The 22,448-nt window shown below is 30.8% G+C and overlaps 1 protein-coding gene across 14 annotated transcripts in view; it reads left to right on the top strand.

The window, feature by feature from the left end:
* Nucleotides 1-1,308: 1,308 nt before the first annotated feature.
* The window catches only part of LOC143043418 (uncharacterized), an 83,160-nt gene continuing 62,020 nt past the window's right edge, over nt 1,309-22,448 (top strand). For 8 of the 14 annotated variants that reach the window (XM_076215773.1, XM_076215781.1, XM_076215741.1 and 5 more), the window contains exons 1-10: nt 1,310-1,526; nt 1,625-1,694; nt 5,169-5,296; nt 5,999-6,155; nt 6,753-6,815; nt 13,841-13,902; nt 14,571-14,648; nt 15,522-15,570; nt 16,015-16,093; nt 17,708-17,810. In XM_076215773.1, coding sequence (XP_076071888.1) covers nt 1,509-1,526; nt 1,625-1,694; nt 5,169-5,296; nt 5,999-6,155; nt 6,753-6,815; nt 13,841-13,902; nt 14,571-14,648; nt 15,522-15,570; nt 16,015-16,093; nt 17,708-17,810 — 807 coding nt within the window. In that variant the 5' untranslated portion in view covers nt 1,310-1,508. Of the gene's footprint in view, nt 1,527-1,624; nt 1,695-5,168; nt 5,297-5,998; nt 6,156-6,752; nt 6,816-13,840; nt 13,903-14,570; nt 14,649-15,521; nt 15,571-16,014; nt 16,094-17,707; nt 17,811-22,448 lie in introns of all 14 variants that reach the window. The other 6 variants (XM_076215733.1, XM_076215743.1, XM_076215745.1 and 3 more) reach the window with 3 other exon arrangements.

Consider the following 22,448-nt stretch of genomic DNA (forward strand, 5'->3'; position numbering starts at 1 on the left):
TTGAAAGTGAAGAAAATGTAAATCCATTGAAAGTGAAGAAACTGTAAATCATTTGATTGACTGATTCGATCCACAAAAGTTCATTGCTTTACAGGTAAAAACGATGATTAAGATATATTTTTAATCTATAATATGCCATTAGACAGACCTAGAAAAATCAAATTGCACAAGTTCGCTATCTATTTCTATCTATATTTATGTTTATATCGCTTATATGACCATCGGAAGTATTCGGAGGTCAACTCAATAGTTAATTAGAACATTGCCGGGCATCTAAACTTAAATACAAACGAAACTATGAGACATATTATCGAGCCCATCATATACGAAATGCTTAGACTTTTATAATTTGAATAACACGAATAAATGTTTAAAATGTAATAAATGAAATATGAGATTTTAAGTCAAATTGGTCAACATGAATTTGACATCTAATGTTTCTTTAAGGACTAACTTTTTTACTTATAAACTTGTTTTGCCCATTATCTTTAACACATAAATAGACAGGCTGAAACTGTAAACCGCAAAAATGATCAGGCAAATAAGACCTACTAAAATGCAAGGACGTATATTAGTTATACGTCCTTGTAAAATGCCATTCGTGATGATAATGAAAGGATACTTGTCCTGTTTTGTGAGAAATCTATAATACTTTTGGTAGAATACACTGTTACTTGAACCGCAAAAATGAACAGCAATACAATGTATTCAATATTATATACAATGTTTTACGTTTTCTGTTTTATATTTGACTTTAAACTGCACGAGATAAAACAATTAAATATTTAGATACTGACTGTGCTTTAAATGAGTCGAAAAAGGAAAATCATCCCATTAGCATATCAGGATGAGGGCTACTTATATACAACATATACAACGACAACAATTTATATATTCAAATTAGCACGAATCCAATGAAATAAGAAATCACAGCATTACAAAAATAATCCTCAAAAATGATAAATGGGAGATAACTGTAAGTTCTAAGTAATTTGAAATATGTCAGAGTTTCATCCCTTTGTTAGATTTTATCTGCTATGAATACATGTCAGTGAAATGAAAGCCTTTGGTGTTGTTTTGATACAATAAAATCGTTAAAAAAATGTTGTATATGATTATCTTTATCTAAAAGGCTATATTAAAAGCGCCAAGTTATCATTTTATAGCATTTTATAAACATTTTACACATGTTGTGTACATTAGCAACAAACTAATTTATTTTGACCCGGAAGTAATTGTGGACAACAAGAAATTCTTTCGCGTAATAATTTCTTTTGTACGTATTCGTTAATGTTTCTTATCATACGGATAAAAATAATCAATAAATAGTCAAGATAACGAATACTAAGCACCACACGTTTGTAAAGCTTCCTTGACATTTTTTACGCCTGAATAAATTTGCACTTTTTTAATAGCGTATTATTTACATTGTATGCTAACTGGCAAGTGCTTCCAAAAAGTTGCTGAAAACATGGATGTAGCTTTTGTCGGTGAATGAAACCGGAAAGATGAGGTTAAACACACAGGTAGGTTAATCAGACTTTCTCCTTACTCTCGTATAACTTTTTTTACGCTGGTAAATGACTTGTTACCTTTAAACTTTTGTTTTAAAACTTATTTTCAGCTGATTCGTTCCAGAGCAAAAGGGCCTCTGCAAACAGTGGAATATTTGGATTTATCAAACTCAGGAATAGGTGAGATTAGATACAAACTTGTCTGTGTGCAAACAATTCAAACACATTATAGCTATCTTTTTCAACTTTTAAATTCTTGAGCATTTAGAATGATATCAATAGAATTAATTGAATTCCTCTTAGGAAAAAGTTAAAAACATTACTAAGTCTTATGGGCCTTAACTTATGCTATAAATAGTAATAATTAACACATTTGTTTACTCTCTTCCAAATTGGTTTTCCCATTCATACTTGCATATTGTGATCACCAGATTTTTTCAAGATAGGTCACGCTGAAGTTTGTGCATAAGAAAAATATATCAGCAAATTATTTAAAAAAAATAATCTGTTAAATTTTGGACAAATTAACGATTCATTTTCATAAGAAAGTATATGTACATCAGTTATATGACATGATCATGTATGACAAAAACTAACCCGGCTTTAAATATGTATCATTATTTTTTTAATTTGAAGTTTCATATGACTTTAAGATGTAATAAATTTATTTAGACATTGTTAACATGATAAGATTAAAGATAATATATATTCCTCAAAATTCATGAAAAAAAAAGATTTAAAAATTGGAGTATTGATTAGTGGTTTTTATTTAGAATTACTTTTAGTGACTGTTGATCTCACTGATGGTTGTATTAATTGTCTTTGGTGGATTATCATTGAAATTGTTAAAATGTATCAAATTATAGATAAACTTGTCTAAATTGAAAACAATGTTCAAACCTAAACAATGCTAAATACATACAAATAAATTTTCAACAAAATGTAAACAAACCCTATTCAAATAACATTCTTTATATACATTTACAAAATAGAATAAATCAGGTCCAACAGACTAAGCATGCTAAGGGCGAAGTATTACATGAAGTGCAAACAGATCCTATGACGAATATTAATCAGGTTGAAAGGACCTTTTTTAAAGATAAGCAAAATATAAAAAAGTGAATCCTTTTTTTCCATTGAGTTCTGCAATTGAATAAAAAATGGATGTACTGAGAAGAGACAACAAATTACAATCAAATAAATTTCTTCAAAAAGGACTATTTATTATTATATTTTAAATATTTAGTATACATGTAAATTGAAGTAGTAATCCATCCATACACTCATAGTGCATTTTGTGTTATTTTAATGCAATATGTTTGCAAATATTAGTTGGAACATTTCTAAGATTATTTTCTTACATGATTAGTTCAATTTCGTTAAAAGGCAGTGTGTAAGCTTTTTTTTAATTTTTCATTCATTATACCCCCGCTTTAAAAAAGGGGGGGTATACTGTTTTACCTCTGTCTGTCCGTCAGTCCGTCCGTCAGTCAGTCCGTCCCATGAAACTTTCGTCACATTTTTCTCAGGAACTACACATCCACCCTTTCTGTAATTTGGTATCAACATTTATATATGTCAGCCATACCGTGTGATGCGTTTTCAGATTCATCACTTGACAACTTCCTGTTTACCGAACACTTGTATGATTTTACACATGATAGCCAAGTTGAAAATTTTCGTCACATTTTTCTCAGGAACTACAATACAAGGATTTCTGAAATTTGGTTTCAGGGTTTATCTAAGTCAGCTATACCGTGTGATGCGTTTTCAGATTGATCACTTGACAACTTCCTGTTTACCGAACACTTGTATGATTTTACACATGATAGCCAAGTTGAAAATTTTCGTCACATTTTTCTCAGGAACTACACATCCACCCTTTCTGTAATTTGGTATCAACATTTATATATGTCAGCCATACCGTGTGATGCGTTTTCAGATTCATCACTTGACAACTTCCTGTTTACCGAACACTTGTATGATTTTACACATAATAGCCAAGTTGAAAATTTTCGTCACATTTTTCTCAGGAACTACAATACAAGGATTTCTGAAATTTGGTTTCAGGATTTATATAAGTCAGCTATACCGTGTGATGCGTTTTCAGATTCATCACTCGACAACTTCCTGTTTACCGAACACTTGCATATTTTTACACTATTAATATTATCCACTTGCGGCGGGGGTATCATCAGTGAGCAGTAGCTCGCAGTTTCACTTGTCATAAGCTGGCCATTTTACTTCAGTCCGTCTGAATACATTCCCTTCCTGTCTTTTGTTTTTGTATTTAGAATAATCTATGTCATTGTATGTCATGTATGTTTATGTTCCTTTTTTTTTTTTTTTAGAAATTTGAAATTACAAGATAAATATGTCTGTTTAAAGTTAACCTTCTTTAAATACCCCCCCCCAAAGGGTGACTGGAGAAACAAAATATGGTCACTTGGTCTTTTCCCAACTCGTCTGGACCATGCATGAAATATTTGCCACTGGAAGTTAAGCAACCAACAATCAATCAATCCTTTAAAAATTCTAAATTTAGCACAAGTGAGGTTGTGGTGGGTTCTATCTCTGGCTATTTCAAACCAAAACATAAACTTTATAGTTGCTGCATCTCTTCATACATTGTAGCATGCAACATGAGAAAGTAACTGCAAAGACTGGCCAGCTCAGAATTAGATTAAATGTTTTTAAGGCCTGGATTTGGCCCACAAAAATTAAATGTTTTACATCTATTTCAAATTGGCACATTATGTTTAGAAAATGCATAGGTTCAAGAAATATAAAAGAAAAACATCAAGATTTTTACCTGATGACGTCACAATTATGTCATAATATGTACTAATTAAAAGAAAACGATGAAAAATACAGATTTTATGCAGTTTTTCATCTATATTTCTGTTATGGAAACATCGTGCGCAGGCAAGAAACAACAAAATAATTTAACAGAAGCTTTATTATTACTATTGACATGATCCCACCAAATATAAAGTTGTTTCTTGGGTGCGCACATACTTTTTCAATCTAAAATATGCATAGCATTTGATGAATAACAAGGAAAATCATGAAATTTTACAAAATATGCAAAATAAATCATGAATTGTTGCCATGGAAACTTGTTCAAAGTCAAATTTGTTTTGTTTCTCTGAGTACCTTGTACTGAAGTACGGTTTTCAGTTATTTAAGAATACATATGATAACTTTTAAATTTGCAGTAATTTTTGGGCCAAATAAGGGCCTTATCGCCCCTACTCCTTTGCAACTCTTAACTGAACATTATGACATGCACATGTGTATGACTGTGTGATCATGATTAAACATTTCTAATGTACAGGATAAGAAATACTATCTCATCCTCATGATTCAAAACCCTTCAAATTCACACTTTACAGTCAGATACATACAGGTATGTTTGAATTAATTAAAAAGCAAAGATAGTTGTTTACATATATGAAGAATTATAGATCGAAACAATACAGGTACAATGTACTTATAAACTCCATACAGAAAGACAATGGTTTATGAAATTCTCTAACATTAATAGAAAAGGAAAAACAAAACAGGAAAGACAATCAGATAACACTAAAGGATAGTTTTGTGATTCTTAATTTTGATAAAAGTAGATTAACAATTTTTGCATTTTTGTTTCAGAAACAATAGAAAAATTAAACAGCTGTGCCAAACTTCATACCTTAAATCTACGAGGAAATGCTTTATATGAAGTGGTTAACTTAGAATCTTGTCAGCAATTATGGAATATTGATCTAAGTAATAATGAGGTAGGAAAATACATAAAATGTAACATAGAATAAATGCAATACGAGAATTGGAATAGAATGATTAAAGGGATTATAAGAGTTTTTTGTGTATTGAAGATTTGTTTTTGTGTTAATTTCTGCCAATCATTCCTCACAATGACAACAAATTGTTAGAGTTTTGTAACTTTTATTGAGTTATTTACATTTTAAAAGTAAACAGACTATGAGTTACAATGTGAATTATCAATGACAGTTTTACACTACATTCCCCAGTGTTTAGTTTAATACCTGGACAATGGCACTATAATCATCGTATTGACCATAATTCTGTTCATAATTTTAACTTGGTAGTCAATGATATACCAATCTGATAGATTTCAAAATAGTTCTCTTTTGTGTTAAAAAGGGTCTTTTCAAAAGTTCATTTTATGTTTTGTAGCTTGTTGATGATTCTAAAACATAGAAAAGTGTGAAGGCTACTGAGGCTTTATTTTCATGATATGTGGTAATGATGCATGACATACATTTAGAAAAGCAGCAAAATAGTATTAAAATAAAAATGTAAGAAAGTTTGTACAGATAAATAGCAAGAAAGTACTTCAAGTCTCATACAATGACATACTCATCATTTTATTTTATTATCTGAAATTTTCATGTATCACTGCAGTATATATTTAGAATTGTTAAAACGCATACATTTTGGTCAACTCTTTATTTTTGCAGTTGAAGAGCTTAGATGGGTTATCAAAATTTGTCGCTCTTGGAAACTTGAATTTATCAAATAATGACTTGACATGGCATGAACTTGGAAAAATCAGACATTTACACATCCTCAATCTCAGTTTCCATGGAAATAGACAGCTGGAGAAAGATCCATATTGTAAGTATTGGTTGTTATTGAAATTAAGATAAAATAGATTTTGTGTTACATGTATATAAAAAGTACCAGAATGCAAGACATGTTACTTTTCTGGCGGCACCAAAAGATTGTTTGTTGACTTGATAGGAACTACTCGTGATTGATCAGTGATATTTTCTATAAAGTTGCATTACTATCAGCATGATCAGACTAGTATCAGTACATATAATTTTAATGTCATTTTGATGTACTGCCCTCCATATCATGGCCTGGCAACTTTGAATTGATTAGCAATGTTGCTGTCCATCAGATTGTCTTTTTTTGAATTTTCTGTGAGACATATATCTGCCTGAACAGTTTATTTTTCTTACACTTTTTACTACTATATGAGCTAGCTCCAGTTGCAATAGATTCATGTTTTCTTGCTGCACTTTCAATTTGTCAACTACTACAGTGCCTAATAACAATTGCTTCTTTTCAAATCTGTTTAGAATATTGTTTACAACATGCATAGGTCACGTGTGAACTAAAAGTGTAGAGCCACGACTTCTTGCCACACTCAATGTAAAATAGTGTTGCAAAGCATTGCTTTATAGGAGTATATTTTTTGGTTTTCAGATCGCATTCATATAGTAGATTGTTTACCTCATGTTTGGATGTTAGACGGAAGATTAATTACAGGTAAGAAGGAACAATCTTTTAACAAAAACAGGCATCTCCTAGTCCAAAAAACCCACATCAGACCATCTGTTTCAGGTTAAATTTTTGCCATCTTATAGTATGTTTGTGTTGAGAGGGCTGGATGGGAATAGGAGGTACCTTATTTGTGTAATCACCCCTACAGAAATGAGTATACGTAGAGAATTATAATATAAGTATTATTTACCTTGATTGTGACATCAACACATTTGTACTTGCCATGATTGTCGTGAGTGTTGTCTACCCTTTTGGCATGACTTGCGATCACCCCCAGTTTTTAAACGACTGCAAAAATTGATAAAATTTTTGGTCGTATATTGGTATCACGTTAGCGTCGTCGTCTGCATTGTCATCGTCTTCGGAATACTTTTAGTTTTCGCACTCTAACTTTAGTAAAAGTGAATAGAAATCTATGAAATTTTAACAAAAGGAAGGTTGGGATTGATTTTGGGAGTTTTGGTCCCAACATTTTAGGAATTGGGGGCCAAAAAGGGCCCAAATAAGCATTTTCTTGATTTTCGCACTATAACTTTAGTTTAAGTAAATAGAAATCTATGAAATTTTGACACAAGGTTTATGACAACAAAAGCAAGGTTGGGATTGATTTTGGGAGTTGAGGTTCCAACAGTTTAGGAATAAGGGGCCCAAATAAGCATTATCCTTGGTTTTCGCACCATAACTTTAGTATAAGTAAATAGAAATCTATGAAATTTAAACTCAAGGTTTATGACCATAAAAGGCAGGTTGGGTTTGATTTTGGGAGTTTTGGTCCCAACAGTTAAGGAATAAGGGGCCCAAAGGGTCCAAAATTGAACTTTGTTTGATTTCATTAAAAATTGAATAATTGGGGTTCTTTGATATATGCCGAATCTAATTGTGTATGTAGATTCTTAATTTTTGGTCCCGTTTTCAAATTGGTCTACATTAAGGTCCAAAGGGTCCAAAATTAAACTAGTTTGATTTTAACAAAAAATGAATCCTTGGGGTTCTTTGATATGCTGAATCTAAAAATGTACTTAGACTTTTGATTATTGGCCCAGTTTTCAAGTTGGTCCAAATCAGGGTCCAAAATTAAACTTTGTTTGATTTCAGCAAAAATTGAATAATTGGGGTTCTTTGATATGCCATATCTAACTGTGTATACAGATTCTTAATTTTTGGTCCCGTTTTCAAATTGGTCTACATTAAAGTCCAAAGGGTCCAAAATTAAACTAAGTTTGATTTTAACAAAAATTGAATTCTTGGGCTTTTTTGATATGCTGAATCTAAACATGTACTTAGATTTTTGATTATGGGCCCAGTTTTCAAGTTGGTTCAAATCAGGATCCAAAATTATTATATTAAGTATGGTGCAATAGCAAGAAATTTTCATTTGCACAGTATTCAACAATAGCAAGAAATCTTCAATTGCACAGTATTGTGCAATAGCAAGAAATTTTCAATTGAACAGTATTGCGCAATAGCAAGAAATCTTCAATTGCACAGTATTGTGCAATAGCAAATATTTTCAATTGCACAGTATTGCACAATAGCAAGAAATATCTAATTGCACAATATTGTGCAATAGCAAGAAATTTTCAATTGGAGTTATCTTTCTTTGTCCAGAATAGTAGTTGAATCAACTTAAATCATTGTTTTATACAATATACAATGTCTATTCACTTTTACTACCAACTGATACATTAAAACAATCTTTACCATTCAGTGATAACAAGCACTTATTTTACATTTTAATATTTTATGATGTATTTAAATGAGTAGTTATTGTTGCAAACTCCATTAGAAATTTGAATTGAGATCAGTTTTGGAAAAAGGGAAAGGGGGATGTGAAAAAAAATGGGGGGGGGGGTTTAATTTTTCTCATTTCAGATTTCATAAATAAAAAGAAAATTTCTTCAAACATTTTTTTGAGAGGATTAATATTCAACAGCATAGTGAATTGCTCAAAGGCAAAAAAAATATTTTGTATGTGTTTCTAAAGGAACTACTAATTATAACAATGGGAGATGTATAAATATGTATCAGAGGTAAACAAATTGGGAATGGTAATTAAATTACATGCATTCAAGTATGCTTGGATTTCTAAATGCAACACATACATGTACGTACAAGAGACCATCTGGTTTCTGCTTATATGCATCTTTTTTCTGTGTGTTATATAGAAATACACTGAGGCTTACTGAATCACATTCTTTTGTCTAGGCAAGATTAATACACAGCAACATATTGTTGTGGACATTGACACAGAGATAAATAGTTAAATGTCATTCAACTTTGTCAAGTAAGAGATCAGTGCACTGTAAAATCTTGTCCAAACCATGCACTACTGTCATTTAAAAGTACATTTAGAAAGTCAGGAAACACTCAGGACAAATAAACTCATCATAGATACCAGGACTAAATTTTGTATATACGCCAGACGCGCATTTCGTCTACAAAAGACTCATCAGTGACGCTCGAATCCAAAAAAGTTAAAAAGGCCAAATAAAGTACGAAATTGAAGAGCATTGAGGACCAAAATTCAGCTAAGGTAATCTATGCCTGAGGTAGAAAAGCCTTAGAATTTCAAAAATTCAAAATTTTGTAAACAGTTAATTTATAAATATAGCCATATCAATGATAATTCATGTCAGCACAAAAGTGCTGACTACTGGGCTGGTGATACCCTCGGGGAAATAAATCTCTGCCAGCAGTGGCATCATCCCAGTGGTTATAAATAAACTCATCATAGATACCAGGACTAAATTTTGTATATACGCCAGACGCGCATTTCGTATACAAAAGACTCATCAGTGACGCATGAATCCAAAAAAGTTAAAAAGACCAAATAAAGTATGAAGTTGAAGAGCATTGAGGACCAAAATTCCTAAAAGTTTTGCCAAATACAGCTAAGGTAATATATGCCTGAGGTAGAAAAGCCTTAGTATTTCAAAAATTCAAAATTTTGTAAACAGTTAATTTATAAATATAACCATATCAATGATAATTTTAATGACAAAGACATTCTATACTCAATTGTTGTCATGAGAATAACTTGAAGTTTAGCAAGTATGTCTGGAAATTAAAAAAAATATATCCCATATTAAAGCACCATGCAGACTGAATTTCACCAACTTTAGATTAAAAAATGCCTCTAAGTTTGAATCACTATCATTTTGTGGCAAACCAATTATTGTCTTGCGTCCACATGATGCTTTGATCCAGCCAATTTTGTAGCTAGTCTTACATGTATTAGTTTGTGATTAGGTCAGTTTATGGCAAATCACTAGTGGTACATTAACAGTACTTGATATGCAGTTGGATTAATATCATTGGCAGATCTCATTTCCATGGAGATTTTTTTGTGAAAATATCTCTTTATACCACTAATATTAAATAGTCGTCCCCTATAGCTACTGATAAAGTCGAAGGGACTTTTTCAATTTGAACATTTGCCTTTTACTTTCAAATTACAAAAAGAGAGATATAGATATCTATGTGAACAGTTCAGGATGATATTTCCTTGCCATATAGACCATGTACTGTCTTTGTTAAAAAAAAATTCTCTCATTTATTATATAATTTTTCAAAGCTTTTTATGAGTTCAGAATTTATTTTTTCTACTCTAATTTATATATTTGAATTGACTAGTACAATTTATTCTAATGTTGAGTAAATAATAGTACAAAGGAATCAAATGTGGTTGTCGTCTGCCGAACATATGAAGTGTAAATATTTACACACCTTTACAATTAGAATGAGATTGTTGAATTGAAAAGAGATACTAAGATACAATACATTCATTAAAGGACTATATATATATATATATATATATTGGGTGGAATCCAATCTATCGTTTGATAAAACATAAAATAAACAAATCTGTATGATAATCAAGATTCTTTGTATGAAGGGAGGAGGGTTATTTTTAGATCAAAATTTCTTTTGTTCTATAGCAGAAGACAATGATAAAGGAATATATAATATGTATATCATCAAGATATTTAGAAATAGTTTAACCTTTGTAATTTGGTTAATAAATTTTCTGAGTGCTGAAAGCTGTTGAATTTGGTAGTAAAGAATTAAAAAATTATTTGATAAATGTAGAATGATCAATCCATAGATTTTTCAAAATTTTATAATACAAAGCAGCTTCTCAAGAAACAAATTTAAAAAAAAAAATCCATTTGCATGTAATTAAGATTAAAACATTCAACACAGAATATAATTTCAATGAAAAATACAATTTCTGAATATTGTTATTGAAATATTGCATTCTATTTGGTTACTTAAGATATTTTACTTTAACAGAATTATTTGTGAAGAAAGGCCAACAACACTGTGGTTTTGGATTATATTGATTTCTTTATCAACACTAGGTTTAAAATTCTAAACATATTGCATGGATATCTGAAAAGGATTTTCTATGTTATGCCATGCTGAGACACATATTCTATGTACATAAATTAATTCAAAACACCAGATTTATTGATTATGCTGTAATAATTCTGTTTTATTCACACACACAAATCTTATTTCAATATTGTAAAATCTGACAGTATTAACTTCTGGTTCTGACATATTACGGATCAGTCTTTCATTTCTACTTCACTTCTTTTGGCATGTGTCTTTTTTGTATAAGGAATTTTTATTTCGTAGCTCCAATTTGAAATTGTAACAGTATAACAAATATTTCAAAGAAAATCGGTCCATTAATCACAGTACATTGTTCTACCATGTGAAAATTACCACTCTTTGAGGTCATCTTATTTTAAAAATATTTAGATTTGAGCAAGGATTTGTATAGTGAGAATCCTTGATTTGAGGAATATTATTTTTGATAAAAGTTTTTTTTTCATATTTTTTATTGGTGAACATAATTATCTTAATGTTATGTGGACATTTTTGTTCATCTATGCAAATATGTCTAATATGTTCAAAATATTTCATTGACATCCTATATGACATTTTTACACTTGATTAACCATAATTCATCTTTGTAATGCTATTAAAATCAGAGTCAGATTTAGGGGGGGGGGGGGGGGGCAGGAGGCCTGGGCCTCTCCTTTTTGGGAAAAAAATTGGTTGCTTATATAGGGAATCACTGAAGCGTGACTGGAGTGGGCCCCCTCTTAGGCAGTCAGTGGGCCCCCACTTATGAAAATTTCTAGATCTGCCAATGAAAATTTGATGCCAATTCCAATGAGACTACTTTTCACCAGAAACCAAATGACCTAAATTTACCAAATTTAGACCTAAAATGTACAGTCTTCAACAATGAGAAAAACCTATACAATGATTTACTGCATACTATGATATTTAAAGCTTCAATAATGATAAAAGCAATTCAGCATTGACTATAGTAAACTTTGTGGGAAATTAAGGTGTGTTTGACCATGGGTTTTTAATTTTATAAGTCATTTAAGACATTGGGTGTCCACAGAGTTATTGTTTGTAATTGTTGTCCAGATCAGTTAATTTCATTTTACCTCAAGGCAGAGGTATTTTCTATTGTACATTGAAGATTATGTTTTCAAAGTGAGAAAAAATTTTGTAGGAATATTTCCCATCCAATATAAAATTCCAGTTACCATTCAGTCCACTTTATGACATCATTAGCATGTAACTGACAGGACCAAATTACCATAAAAATCATGGCTTTTAAATGTTTTATGGAAAAGTTAATGGATAAAGTGAACCTTTCACTGGATCTTCCTTTAAAACTGTTTACCTGTTTACTCAGAATAAATACTGAAAAACCAGTCAATGTTTTATTAACCTTTTTCAAAATGAAGTACCTAGGTTTCAGTATAGATTGATAAACAATTTATCCATTTCTATTGACTTAAGAGGTTTTGATACAACATTTTATGGCGTATAAACTGAGTGTTTTTCTTCTTATTTAAATAAAGTTATCGATGAAATGATAGATCTCCATTAGAATTTTATCAGATTGCATACCCTTTTTGTTAGCAGTTTATCAGTCTTCAAAGTTGTTATGTCACAATATGTGTATATTTCAAGGCAATCGAACTAGCTATGGAACAGAGGTTATAATTAAGTAGCTCATTAGGCAACCCTCAACTAAGGTTTAACTGTGTGTTCTAAGATTGTTCCTTTTAATGCCATTTTGTTATGTTTGTATGCTAAAATAAGGTAACTTTGGAATAAGAATTGACAGGTTAGAGCCTTATGATTGTCAATTCTGCATGATTTTATTTACCTGACCCTGAATAATGATATACAAATCCCCCGGCTGTCTTGTTATACATGTTATAATATTTGTCACACAATTCCATTTACATTGTAAATATATGTAAAGCAATAGACAACTTTTGAGTTTGATACCTTTCCGTCAAAAACTCTGGTTTTAGTGAACTTCATTTGTGCATTTAGGGGCTTCTGTTCCCATGTTGAGCAATTGGTTGGAAAACTATGATGCTATATTGCACGATTTATTTGGCAAATTGAATTCTTATAATTGACAATAAGCACTGCTGTCATTACAGAATTTTGATTAAGTGTTGGGTGTCTATTGTTGTATGTTGTCAGAGGGGTGAACACAAAGAATTTATTTCAGAATTATAGATTATCTTTCCTTTTCATGTGTATATAATACTAAAAACAGAATATCATATGGCCATTTCAATATCACATCTGCATCAAAATGAGACACCAATATATAATAGAAAGAGCTCTGGTTGAGGGTTGATACATTGAGCAATTTGAAAAAGCCATATCATATACACTTTATTATATACCTCAAGTACATGTAGTTGTTTTATGTGACATGGTGTCATACAGATTAAGGGTTTGCCTTTGCATCAGTGACTGACATTGATGATGTCACGTCATACAGATCCAAGGTGGGATAAAGCCTTTGCAACTGCGACTGATATCAATATCATCAGGAATAGCTGATACAGCGCAATTGCTTTTGACTGTATTACACATGCAATTTATCTGTATTTACTACTAAGTATACATAATAAAACCAATATTTCACATTTAAATTTTTTCTATTGCAGCTGGAGAGCGACTTCAAGTGAAGAATTTCTTCCATGAATCTGCATTAACAGAACATCCCATTGTAAGTTAAAGGAAAACACCAAGAAATCCAAGATCTCTGGCGGAAAAAAAACCCATCTGTACCAGATATATTTTACAATTGTGACATAAATGAAGCCCTATTAAAGAAAGTCATAGAGTACATGTTCAGAGTCTTATCTGTTCAAAAACCCTGGGTCAGTGAGTGCACCTCTTCACAGGATATGAAGGATTGCATTTAACTGTAAAGAATAATTTATCTATAATGCCATTTATACCGTAGCAGTACTCACAGTTATGTAACTATGACCTGATAAGGCCTTAGCTTTTTTTATTATTAACTTGAGCCTAACTCATCTCGGATCCTTTGATGGATTTCAGTGAGACTTTTTCTACCAAAGTTATTTCATTGGCATAAAGGAAGATAACTCTGATTAAACTAGTTCAAGTTGTATAAATTAATACATGTATCATTGTACTATGTTTTGTTAATACAAATTCATATCATAAGAATTGACATAAAAAGCAATCAGTAATTATTTAAAAAAAAATGCATTACACTTGAATTTAATAAAAGTAAAAAGTGTTAAAAGACAACTAGAATCAGAAATTCTAATTAAATATTCTATTTAAGTCACTAAGTTGAAAAACATTAATTGAAAGACTGATATATAGAGCCACATACATACATATCTATATTAATATTTTCAGAGACACAAATTATCAAAAGACTGGTTCATACCTACAGCAATGAAGAGAATAGACGTGACAGGAATATTTGGTGATAAGGTAACATTTTAATTAAGTTTCATTGAAATGGAATCGTAAAAATTAAATCAGACTAAAAAGTAAATTAAGGAGAATCAGTTGTAGGGGAGATAACTTAACACTTAAATGAAAATTCAATGTCCTGTTGTTACTAGTTTATTTATTATGAAGTTTTAACAGGGTAAGCTATTCACAGGACTAATTATCTGAACATCTCCATCTGACATATTTCATCTGATCTTGAACTCATTTTCATGGATCATTGTTGAGACATTTCATCATGTACACTCTAGTTCAAACGTCCAATCTATATCTTCAAAATATTAAAATGGCCTAGATGGCTGAGTTGTCTAAGTAGTTAATACTGTAATCACTAGCCAGTCAAGAGGTTATGAGTTTGAACCCTGCTCGTGCGGGTGCACTCAACCTATCTTATTTGACTAGGATTGTCATTTTTATCGAAGGTCATGGTTTTCTCCAGGCACTCCAGCTTCTTCCACCAAAAAAAAACTGGCCGCCACAAAATAGCCTAAATGTGGGGCTAAAAAGTGGCACTAAAACACCAAAAATCAATCAATAAAAATAATAAAAGGAACAATGCTATGTACAATGGTTGCTACTCCCTGAAAAAAAAAAGAATAATTATACACTATGGAGATACAATTTTGTTGATCTCTTGGCATTATGTACTTACATGATCAAAAAATGACTTTTTGTCAAATTATTTGATATATGGGCAACAACATTTACTAGATAGTAAAGTTTTATGTAATTTGACAGTAAGCAGTAAACAAATTTTATATGATTATTTATATTTTAATAAGTTAATAGGTCACAGAATTTTAAAAAAAAGTTGTTTTGATTGTTATTAAACTTTTCATTTTCATTTTCTAGGCAACTCATGTAATGACAAAATTCCCTGTGAATGGAATGCACAATGTTGGTAAGTACATTGTAGTTATTTGTATATACCAGGTTATACATAAAACATTACTTACCTGACATGCAACAGCAGAAACATTCTGTCTTACTTACAAAACCAAACTCAATTTTATATATATAATATATATATTCCCTATCTTTGTCAGAAACAATAGACCATTGATGCACTTGCTAATATTTCAAATGTAGAATTCTCAACAAGGATGTGCATTTTAAACTTGTCCTTTTCACATTAAAGTGCTTAATGCTGATTAATGATGAAAGAGAATCTGGATATTTTTGTGAACTTGATACTTTTGGTTTAACTAGATGGTTGAAGCACAAAATTTTGAAAGAAAAAAGGGAATGAACTTGTGTGTATTTGAATGGAAATATAAAAAAGGTTTAGATTATTTTTTTATTCCTATAACATACAATATTCATGTAGTTATTAACTTTTTTTCAGAAACAGACCGGAGAAGATTAAAGTATATTGCCTATAGCTTACAAGAAGATTTACTCATAGAAAAGAAATACACTCACAAGTAAACTATTTTATTTTTTTTAGTCCTATAATTTGAGGGAAATTACTATGGTAATGTTATTAAATATCAGCACAACATTATTCAAAGTTGACTATAGTTAAAAAGTTTTATTATATGTAGACAGAAAAATGTTCTCAAAACTTATCACTTTCAAGTTTAAAAAAGAAGAACTACTTTATGACTCAGTAGTTGGAAACTGGTACCTAACACAACTTCAAACTCCTCCTTTTCACTTAAGTAATATCCACATCACTGCTAATTAAACTAGTACTTTCTCATGTTGTGTTTAGCTTTTAAGGTTACCATTTGAACTGGTAGTTTCTCATGTTGTGTTTAGCTTTAAGTATACCATTTGAACTGGTAGTTTCTCATGTTGTGTTTAGCTTTAAGTATACCATTTGAACTGGTACTTTCTCATGTTGTGTTTAGCTTTAAGTATACCATTTGAACTGGTACTTTCTCATGTTGTGTTTAGCTTTAAGTATACCATTTGAACTGGTAGTTTCTCATGTTGTGTTTAGCTTTAAGTATACCATTTGAACTGTTAGTTTCTCATGTTGTGTTTAGCTTTTAAGTATACCATTTGAATTGGTACTTTCTCATGTTGTGTTTAGCTTTAAGTATACCATTTGAACTGGTACTTTCTCATGTTGTGTTTAGCTTTAAGTATACCATTTGAACTGGTACTTTCTCATGTTGTGTTTAGCTTTTAAGTATACCATTTGAACTGGTAGTTTCTCATGTTGTGTTTAGCTTTAAGTATACCATTTGAACTGGTAGTTTCTCATGTTGTGTTTAGTTTTAAGTATACCATTTGAACTGGTAGTTTCTCATGTTGTGTTTAGCTTTAAGTATACCATTTGAACTGGTAGTTTCTCATGTTGTGTTTAGCTTTAAGTATACCATTTGAACTGGTACTTTCTCATGTTGTGTTTAGCTTTAAGTATACCATTTGAACTGGTACTTTCTCATGTTGTGTTTAGCTTTAAGTATACCATTTGAACTGGTAGTTTCTCATGTTGTGTTTAGCTTTAAGTATACCATTTCAGTTTCTCATGGTGTGTTTAGCTTTAAGTATACCATTTGAAAAGAGGTAAAAGATACCAGAGACATTTAAAAAGAGAAAAAAGAACAAAGTCTATAAAACAAGACATAGAAAACATATAAACATCTTATGTTATATACAGATACAATACAAAAAACTTTATTGAAGTTACAAGACATAGAAAACATATAAACATCTTATGTTATATACAGATACAATACAAAAAACTTTATTGAAGTTACAAGACATAGAAAACATATAAACATCTTATGTTATATACAGATACAATACAAAAAACTTTATAGAAATGAAGTTACAAGACAAAATTTGAATCTACTTTACTGTCTACTTCAAAAATTATTTTACTTTTTTAAGAAGTCACAAAATATGGAAACATTTAAGACACAAAACCTTTGTAGAAATGTAGTTACATAACAAAATTTGAATCTGATTTAATTTTTAGACATACTAGTCAAATTATTTAATTTTCAGTACTCATGAAATTTTTAGGCATTTAAGGCATATTTTATTAACTGCCCCAGTTAACCAGAACTGCATTTTGTTTTCAGCGATTATCAGATTTTGCGGTATCACAAAAGCTTCATGGAAGACATATTGTCTAGTCGACCACAGGACCGTGAAAGATGTAATATGTTGTTAATGTTATTAGTTGTAAGTAGCTTTGTGACATTTATTTTGATTAGACTTCTAGACCTAGTTTTTTTTCTTTTAAATTGACCACTGATTTGAGAATAAATTATTAATACAGATTTTGATATTTCCCATAACTAAGAAGTAAGTAAGTAAGTATATCATTTATTATAGTGACATGTGTAGTATATGGACCATAATTTGCTATTGGGCTCGGTTTCCTATAACTATAGAAAAGTGATAAAATGTGAATTACTGTAAGAAAAGTTGTAACTACATCTAAAGATGCCATTATTTTTATCAACATACAAGTGTGTGCTACTCTTCCCTAGAAAAAAAATTGATATTAACAAATTTCAAAGATCATACGACTGTATTTGTGTATCGTTTCTCGCGTTACTTTTCGCGTCCGAAGTGCATAACGCTGACTAATTTATAGATAATCGTCACCGGCAAATTCGTAATTTTTGCTTTAAAATAACAAAGAACATCGACCAATAAGAATAGTGAGAAGAAAATGTCGAGAACTATAAGTATTTCTGTAGCAGGTGTAAGAACACTGTCGTTATTTTGGTTTCCCATTTCGTAACGCACATTTTAGATGGTTTAATCTGCTTTGTTGTAAAAGAATTCTTTGCAACAATATGCAAATACGAACTCTCGCGAGATGTTCAAACAGGTAAATCAGAGATGATTTACATTCTTGTTTTGTTCTTCGTAATAATTAAGTTAGAAAATGACATTATCGTTATGCGTTACATTTCACACGAAACAGAAGTCCATTTATTTATTAAAATTGTTTTTGTCGCTAAGTTCTAATCATTTCTGGTCATACGTGAAACATGTGACTAACATGTGATCACGCCCATACAGCCGGATATACGAAATACTAGGTCTAAACATTGTATTTGTTTCCAACGGGATGTAAGCAAACATAATCTGTAGGCTTGTTTCGTCTTGTTTAAAAAAGGAAAATACAATTTTCAAAGAGATTGCGCCGGGGGTCTATTATTTTTCCTATGTGCATAATGTTACATACGATCTTGTGTGAAAATAAATGCCCAATGACTTGACAAAATCGATTTCAGATTTGACCGACGTTTTAACACACTTTGTTTCCCAATAACGATGTAAAGGGTCCGTGGAAAATTCAACCAAAATTACGTCTCCTATCATGGTGCCGATGTTCGTTGGATTGATTTAGCTTCAGCAGTAAATATTACTGGATATTTTAAGTGAATAAAGATAATTTAATAAAAAATACATGTTAATGTACCGTTACACTTGGAATGTACAAAGTTGGTATCTTTGTCACAATTTTTAATTAATTTTTTTTATTCATGTTCTGCAAACACTTATCAGAAACGCAATAAACTTGTCAAAGGAAAAGTAAACTTTTACCATGCATGACTTGAAAGGAAGTACTTTATTGATTTTAGCCCACTAAAGTAGGTTAAAATGTGGAAACCATGTAGATGGTGTACAGGTCACAAATATCACATGGTGCCTATTTTAAAGATGCTAATTCCAAGTTAAAAGTTGTTTTCTTTACTGGATGTAAAGAATTTTACATTACCAATGATTTGGAATAAATTGTATATAACTGGAATTTCAAAACCAAATATAAATACATTTTTTTGGCTAAAACATCAAGATACAACGATTATGGTATCCTGTATCAATGAAGAAAATACGGAAATTCCTGAATAAATTGTACTAATTGTTTTCAAAACAAGCACATATTTAGGAGTTTTATAATACTGTTACATTTAAGATGGATTTTAAGAAAAAGTATACTGTTCAGATCATTTTAAGCAGATTTTGCAATAAAATAAAACTAAAAAAATGCTTTCGGTTTCTTATGGTTTCCTGTCGCGTTTAAAAAAAACTTTAATTTAACATTGAAAATAGATTTTAAATATTAACATGAAGCAAGTAACACTAGTAATGGTGTTCATTTATGTCTTTTGAAACATATTGTGCAAAATAAAGAAAATAAAGATTGGTTTCCTGTTTTGTTTCCTGTCACGTAAACGGTGAATCAAAATGTATTAATTTTTTCTCGAAAAACTCAATTGTTCCATTAATACTATTCTAACATCAACACAACCCACAGAATAAAAGTTAAAGTTTTAGAACTTATAAAAAAGGATACAAAAAGAAACCAAAGGCCGAATACCAAATTATGGTCCATATATAATATTACATAATAAGAATACAATAGTTAAATAAATTTATACCCGGCCCGTTGGACCTATAAGTCACTTTAAACCTAATGTTCAAATTTGCATTACGCAATGTGATTGTTACTTATAAAGAAGTTCCTTTCTTTTACAGAAAAATAAATTTAAATATTTAGCAGTTTGTCTTTGATGAAGTGTCATTAATGGAACTGAGGACAGGGGACCCTTTAATATTTACCTGAATTTGTGTATATATATTGAGTTACTTAGTTATTGTCTTTATTTGTTTTTGTTGTTGTTATATGTCACAAACTGTATAGTTTATATGGCAATAAAACTTTGAATTTGAATTTAAAATTAAATTAGCAAATGTTCTATTATCAATAAAATGTCTATCAAGGTTCACTGATTCAAATAATAATTGTCTTAAATTATGGTAAGCTTTACAGTACAATAAGAAATGTTTTTCATCTTCAACAGATCCGTCATAGAAAGTGCAAAATAGTTCATCAGGAGCCTCATTTCTAAATCGTCCAGTTTCAATGTGTAAGGGTAGAATACCACAGCGAAATTGTGCCATAACTGATTGTTGTTGTTTCTTAATGTTCATTTTGACGTAAAGTTCAGTCTCGTACTTCTGTTTAATAGTAATGTAAGTCCTTAATTTGGGGAGAGAAGTGATTTTACCAGTCCTATCAGTTTTCACAGTATTCCATAATCTTTGTTTTAAAAAGTTCAATGTTGCATAAATTTACATATTCATAGCAACTGTCCATGTCCACTTTGTGAAAAATTTCCTTCATCTGAGAGCTCCACTGGCCCGATTTATTATAGTTCCAAAGAAAAAGCTTTTTCGTTAGTCTATCATTGTCCATTTTAACTTTAACAAGCCGATTCCATCTTCTAACCATAGAAATCCACCGTCTTAAAGTTGGCTGTAACCATCCTAGTTAACTGTTTAGAGAAACTACTGGTGCAAATCTGTGTAATCCCAAAAAATATCTGATAGCACGGTTTTGTACAGCTTCAATGGAGTGGTATGTTTTATATCCCCAAACACCTGCACAATAATTAATGACTGGTACAACACACGACTCGAAAAGGGTTTCAAATGTTTTAAATGCAACGTCCTTAGAATTGTGAATCTTTGATATCATCCCTCCTAGTGCCCGTCCTCCAGCTTTACCTAATGTTTCGGTGGCAATACTAAATTATATAATGCGCTATATAAATATTGTATAATAATAAATAATAATAATAATACTAAAATCCATTTTATCATTGAAAATAATGCCAAGATATTTGTAGTGACTTACATATTGTAAACTGTTTGGTCCAATCTTGAAATTAAAGTTGCTTCGTGGGACACGCTGTTTTCTAAAATGCTTGACATTTGATTTTGAACAGTTAACACGAAGTCTCCATCGTTGGCACCAACTGTATAACACATCTAAGCAACGTGGCATATCATTTTCGTTCTCTGTTAGAATAACAATGTCGTCAGCATATAATAGAAGACAGATTTTCTCATTATCAAAAGGTATTCCAGTTTCTAGATCTTTAATTTCAGTAGCTAAATCGTTGACAAATAAAGCAAACAATGTAGGCGATAAATTATCCCCTTGGCGGACCCCGTTTGAACACTGAAACCAAATTGGAAGATGATATACATGTCCCGTGTCTCAGGTTTCCCTTTACTGGTTTTAGATTTCCTCAATTGCATAGTTACCCATAAATCACTTAATTCTTGATTCCAGAATGGTTTTTCGTGTTTAAAACGTTTTCTTGTTTTTCTAGACGCCTCATGATATGGTATTGTTTCTTCCATTTCTTTTGCATAATTCTTCGTAGACTGTATCAATGTCTTCTTGCTGTTCTCTGCATAGTTCGATTTGACGAATAACCATATGTATAGCCTCTTTCGTGATGTCGGAGCACATAAAGTTGAACGGTATTTCTTTAAATCTGAATCTTTTCTTTGTCGACAAAACATTATGTTTCAAATTTTCAGATTTAATTATAAAGTTTTCGACATAATCAAATATTAAAAAATGCATGGTCTGGAATTCTACTTCTGCTGGATTCTTTCGGATTCGATTATTTCATTGCATGTGATGATTTCGAAATTTTTACAATTTTCAACTTAATCATGCGGAACACATACGTAGTCAACAACTGCTTTTCCTTTTAATGAAATTGATGTGAATTTGTACGACTGTTCTCCTGATCGGCTATTTAGAACACAAAATTTACTATCATTTAGAAATTCAGAAAAAGACTGTCCATGTTGATTATGAGTCTTGTCAATAGTTTCTCTCGTAGTAACATTATCGAATTCGGTAGAGACATCTTTTAGGTTTCCTAATCTTGAGTTAAAATCACCTAACAGAAATATAGCATCAACATCATAATTCAAGTAGATTTGGGAAAAACATGTGAATAGAACGTTTGGGCGTCGCGCCCCCAAGGTGAATTC

Source organism: Mytilus galloprovincialis, chromosome 1 (assembly GCF_965363235.1).
Source record: "Mytilus galloprovincialis chromosome 1, xbMytGall1.hap1.1, whole genome shotgun sequence".
Taxonomy (NCBI): domain Eukaryota; kingdom Metazoa; phylum Mollusca; class Bivalvia; order Mytilida; family Mytilidae; genus Mytilus; species Mytilus galloprovincialis.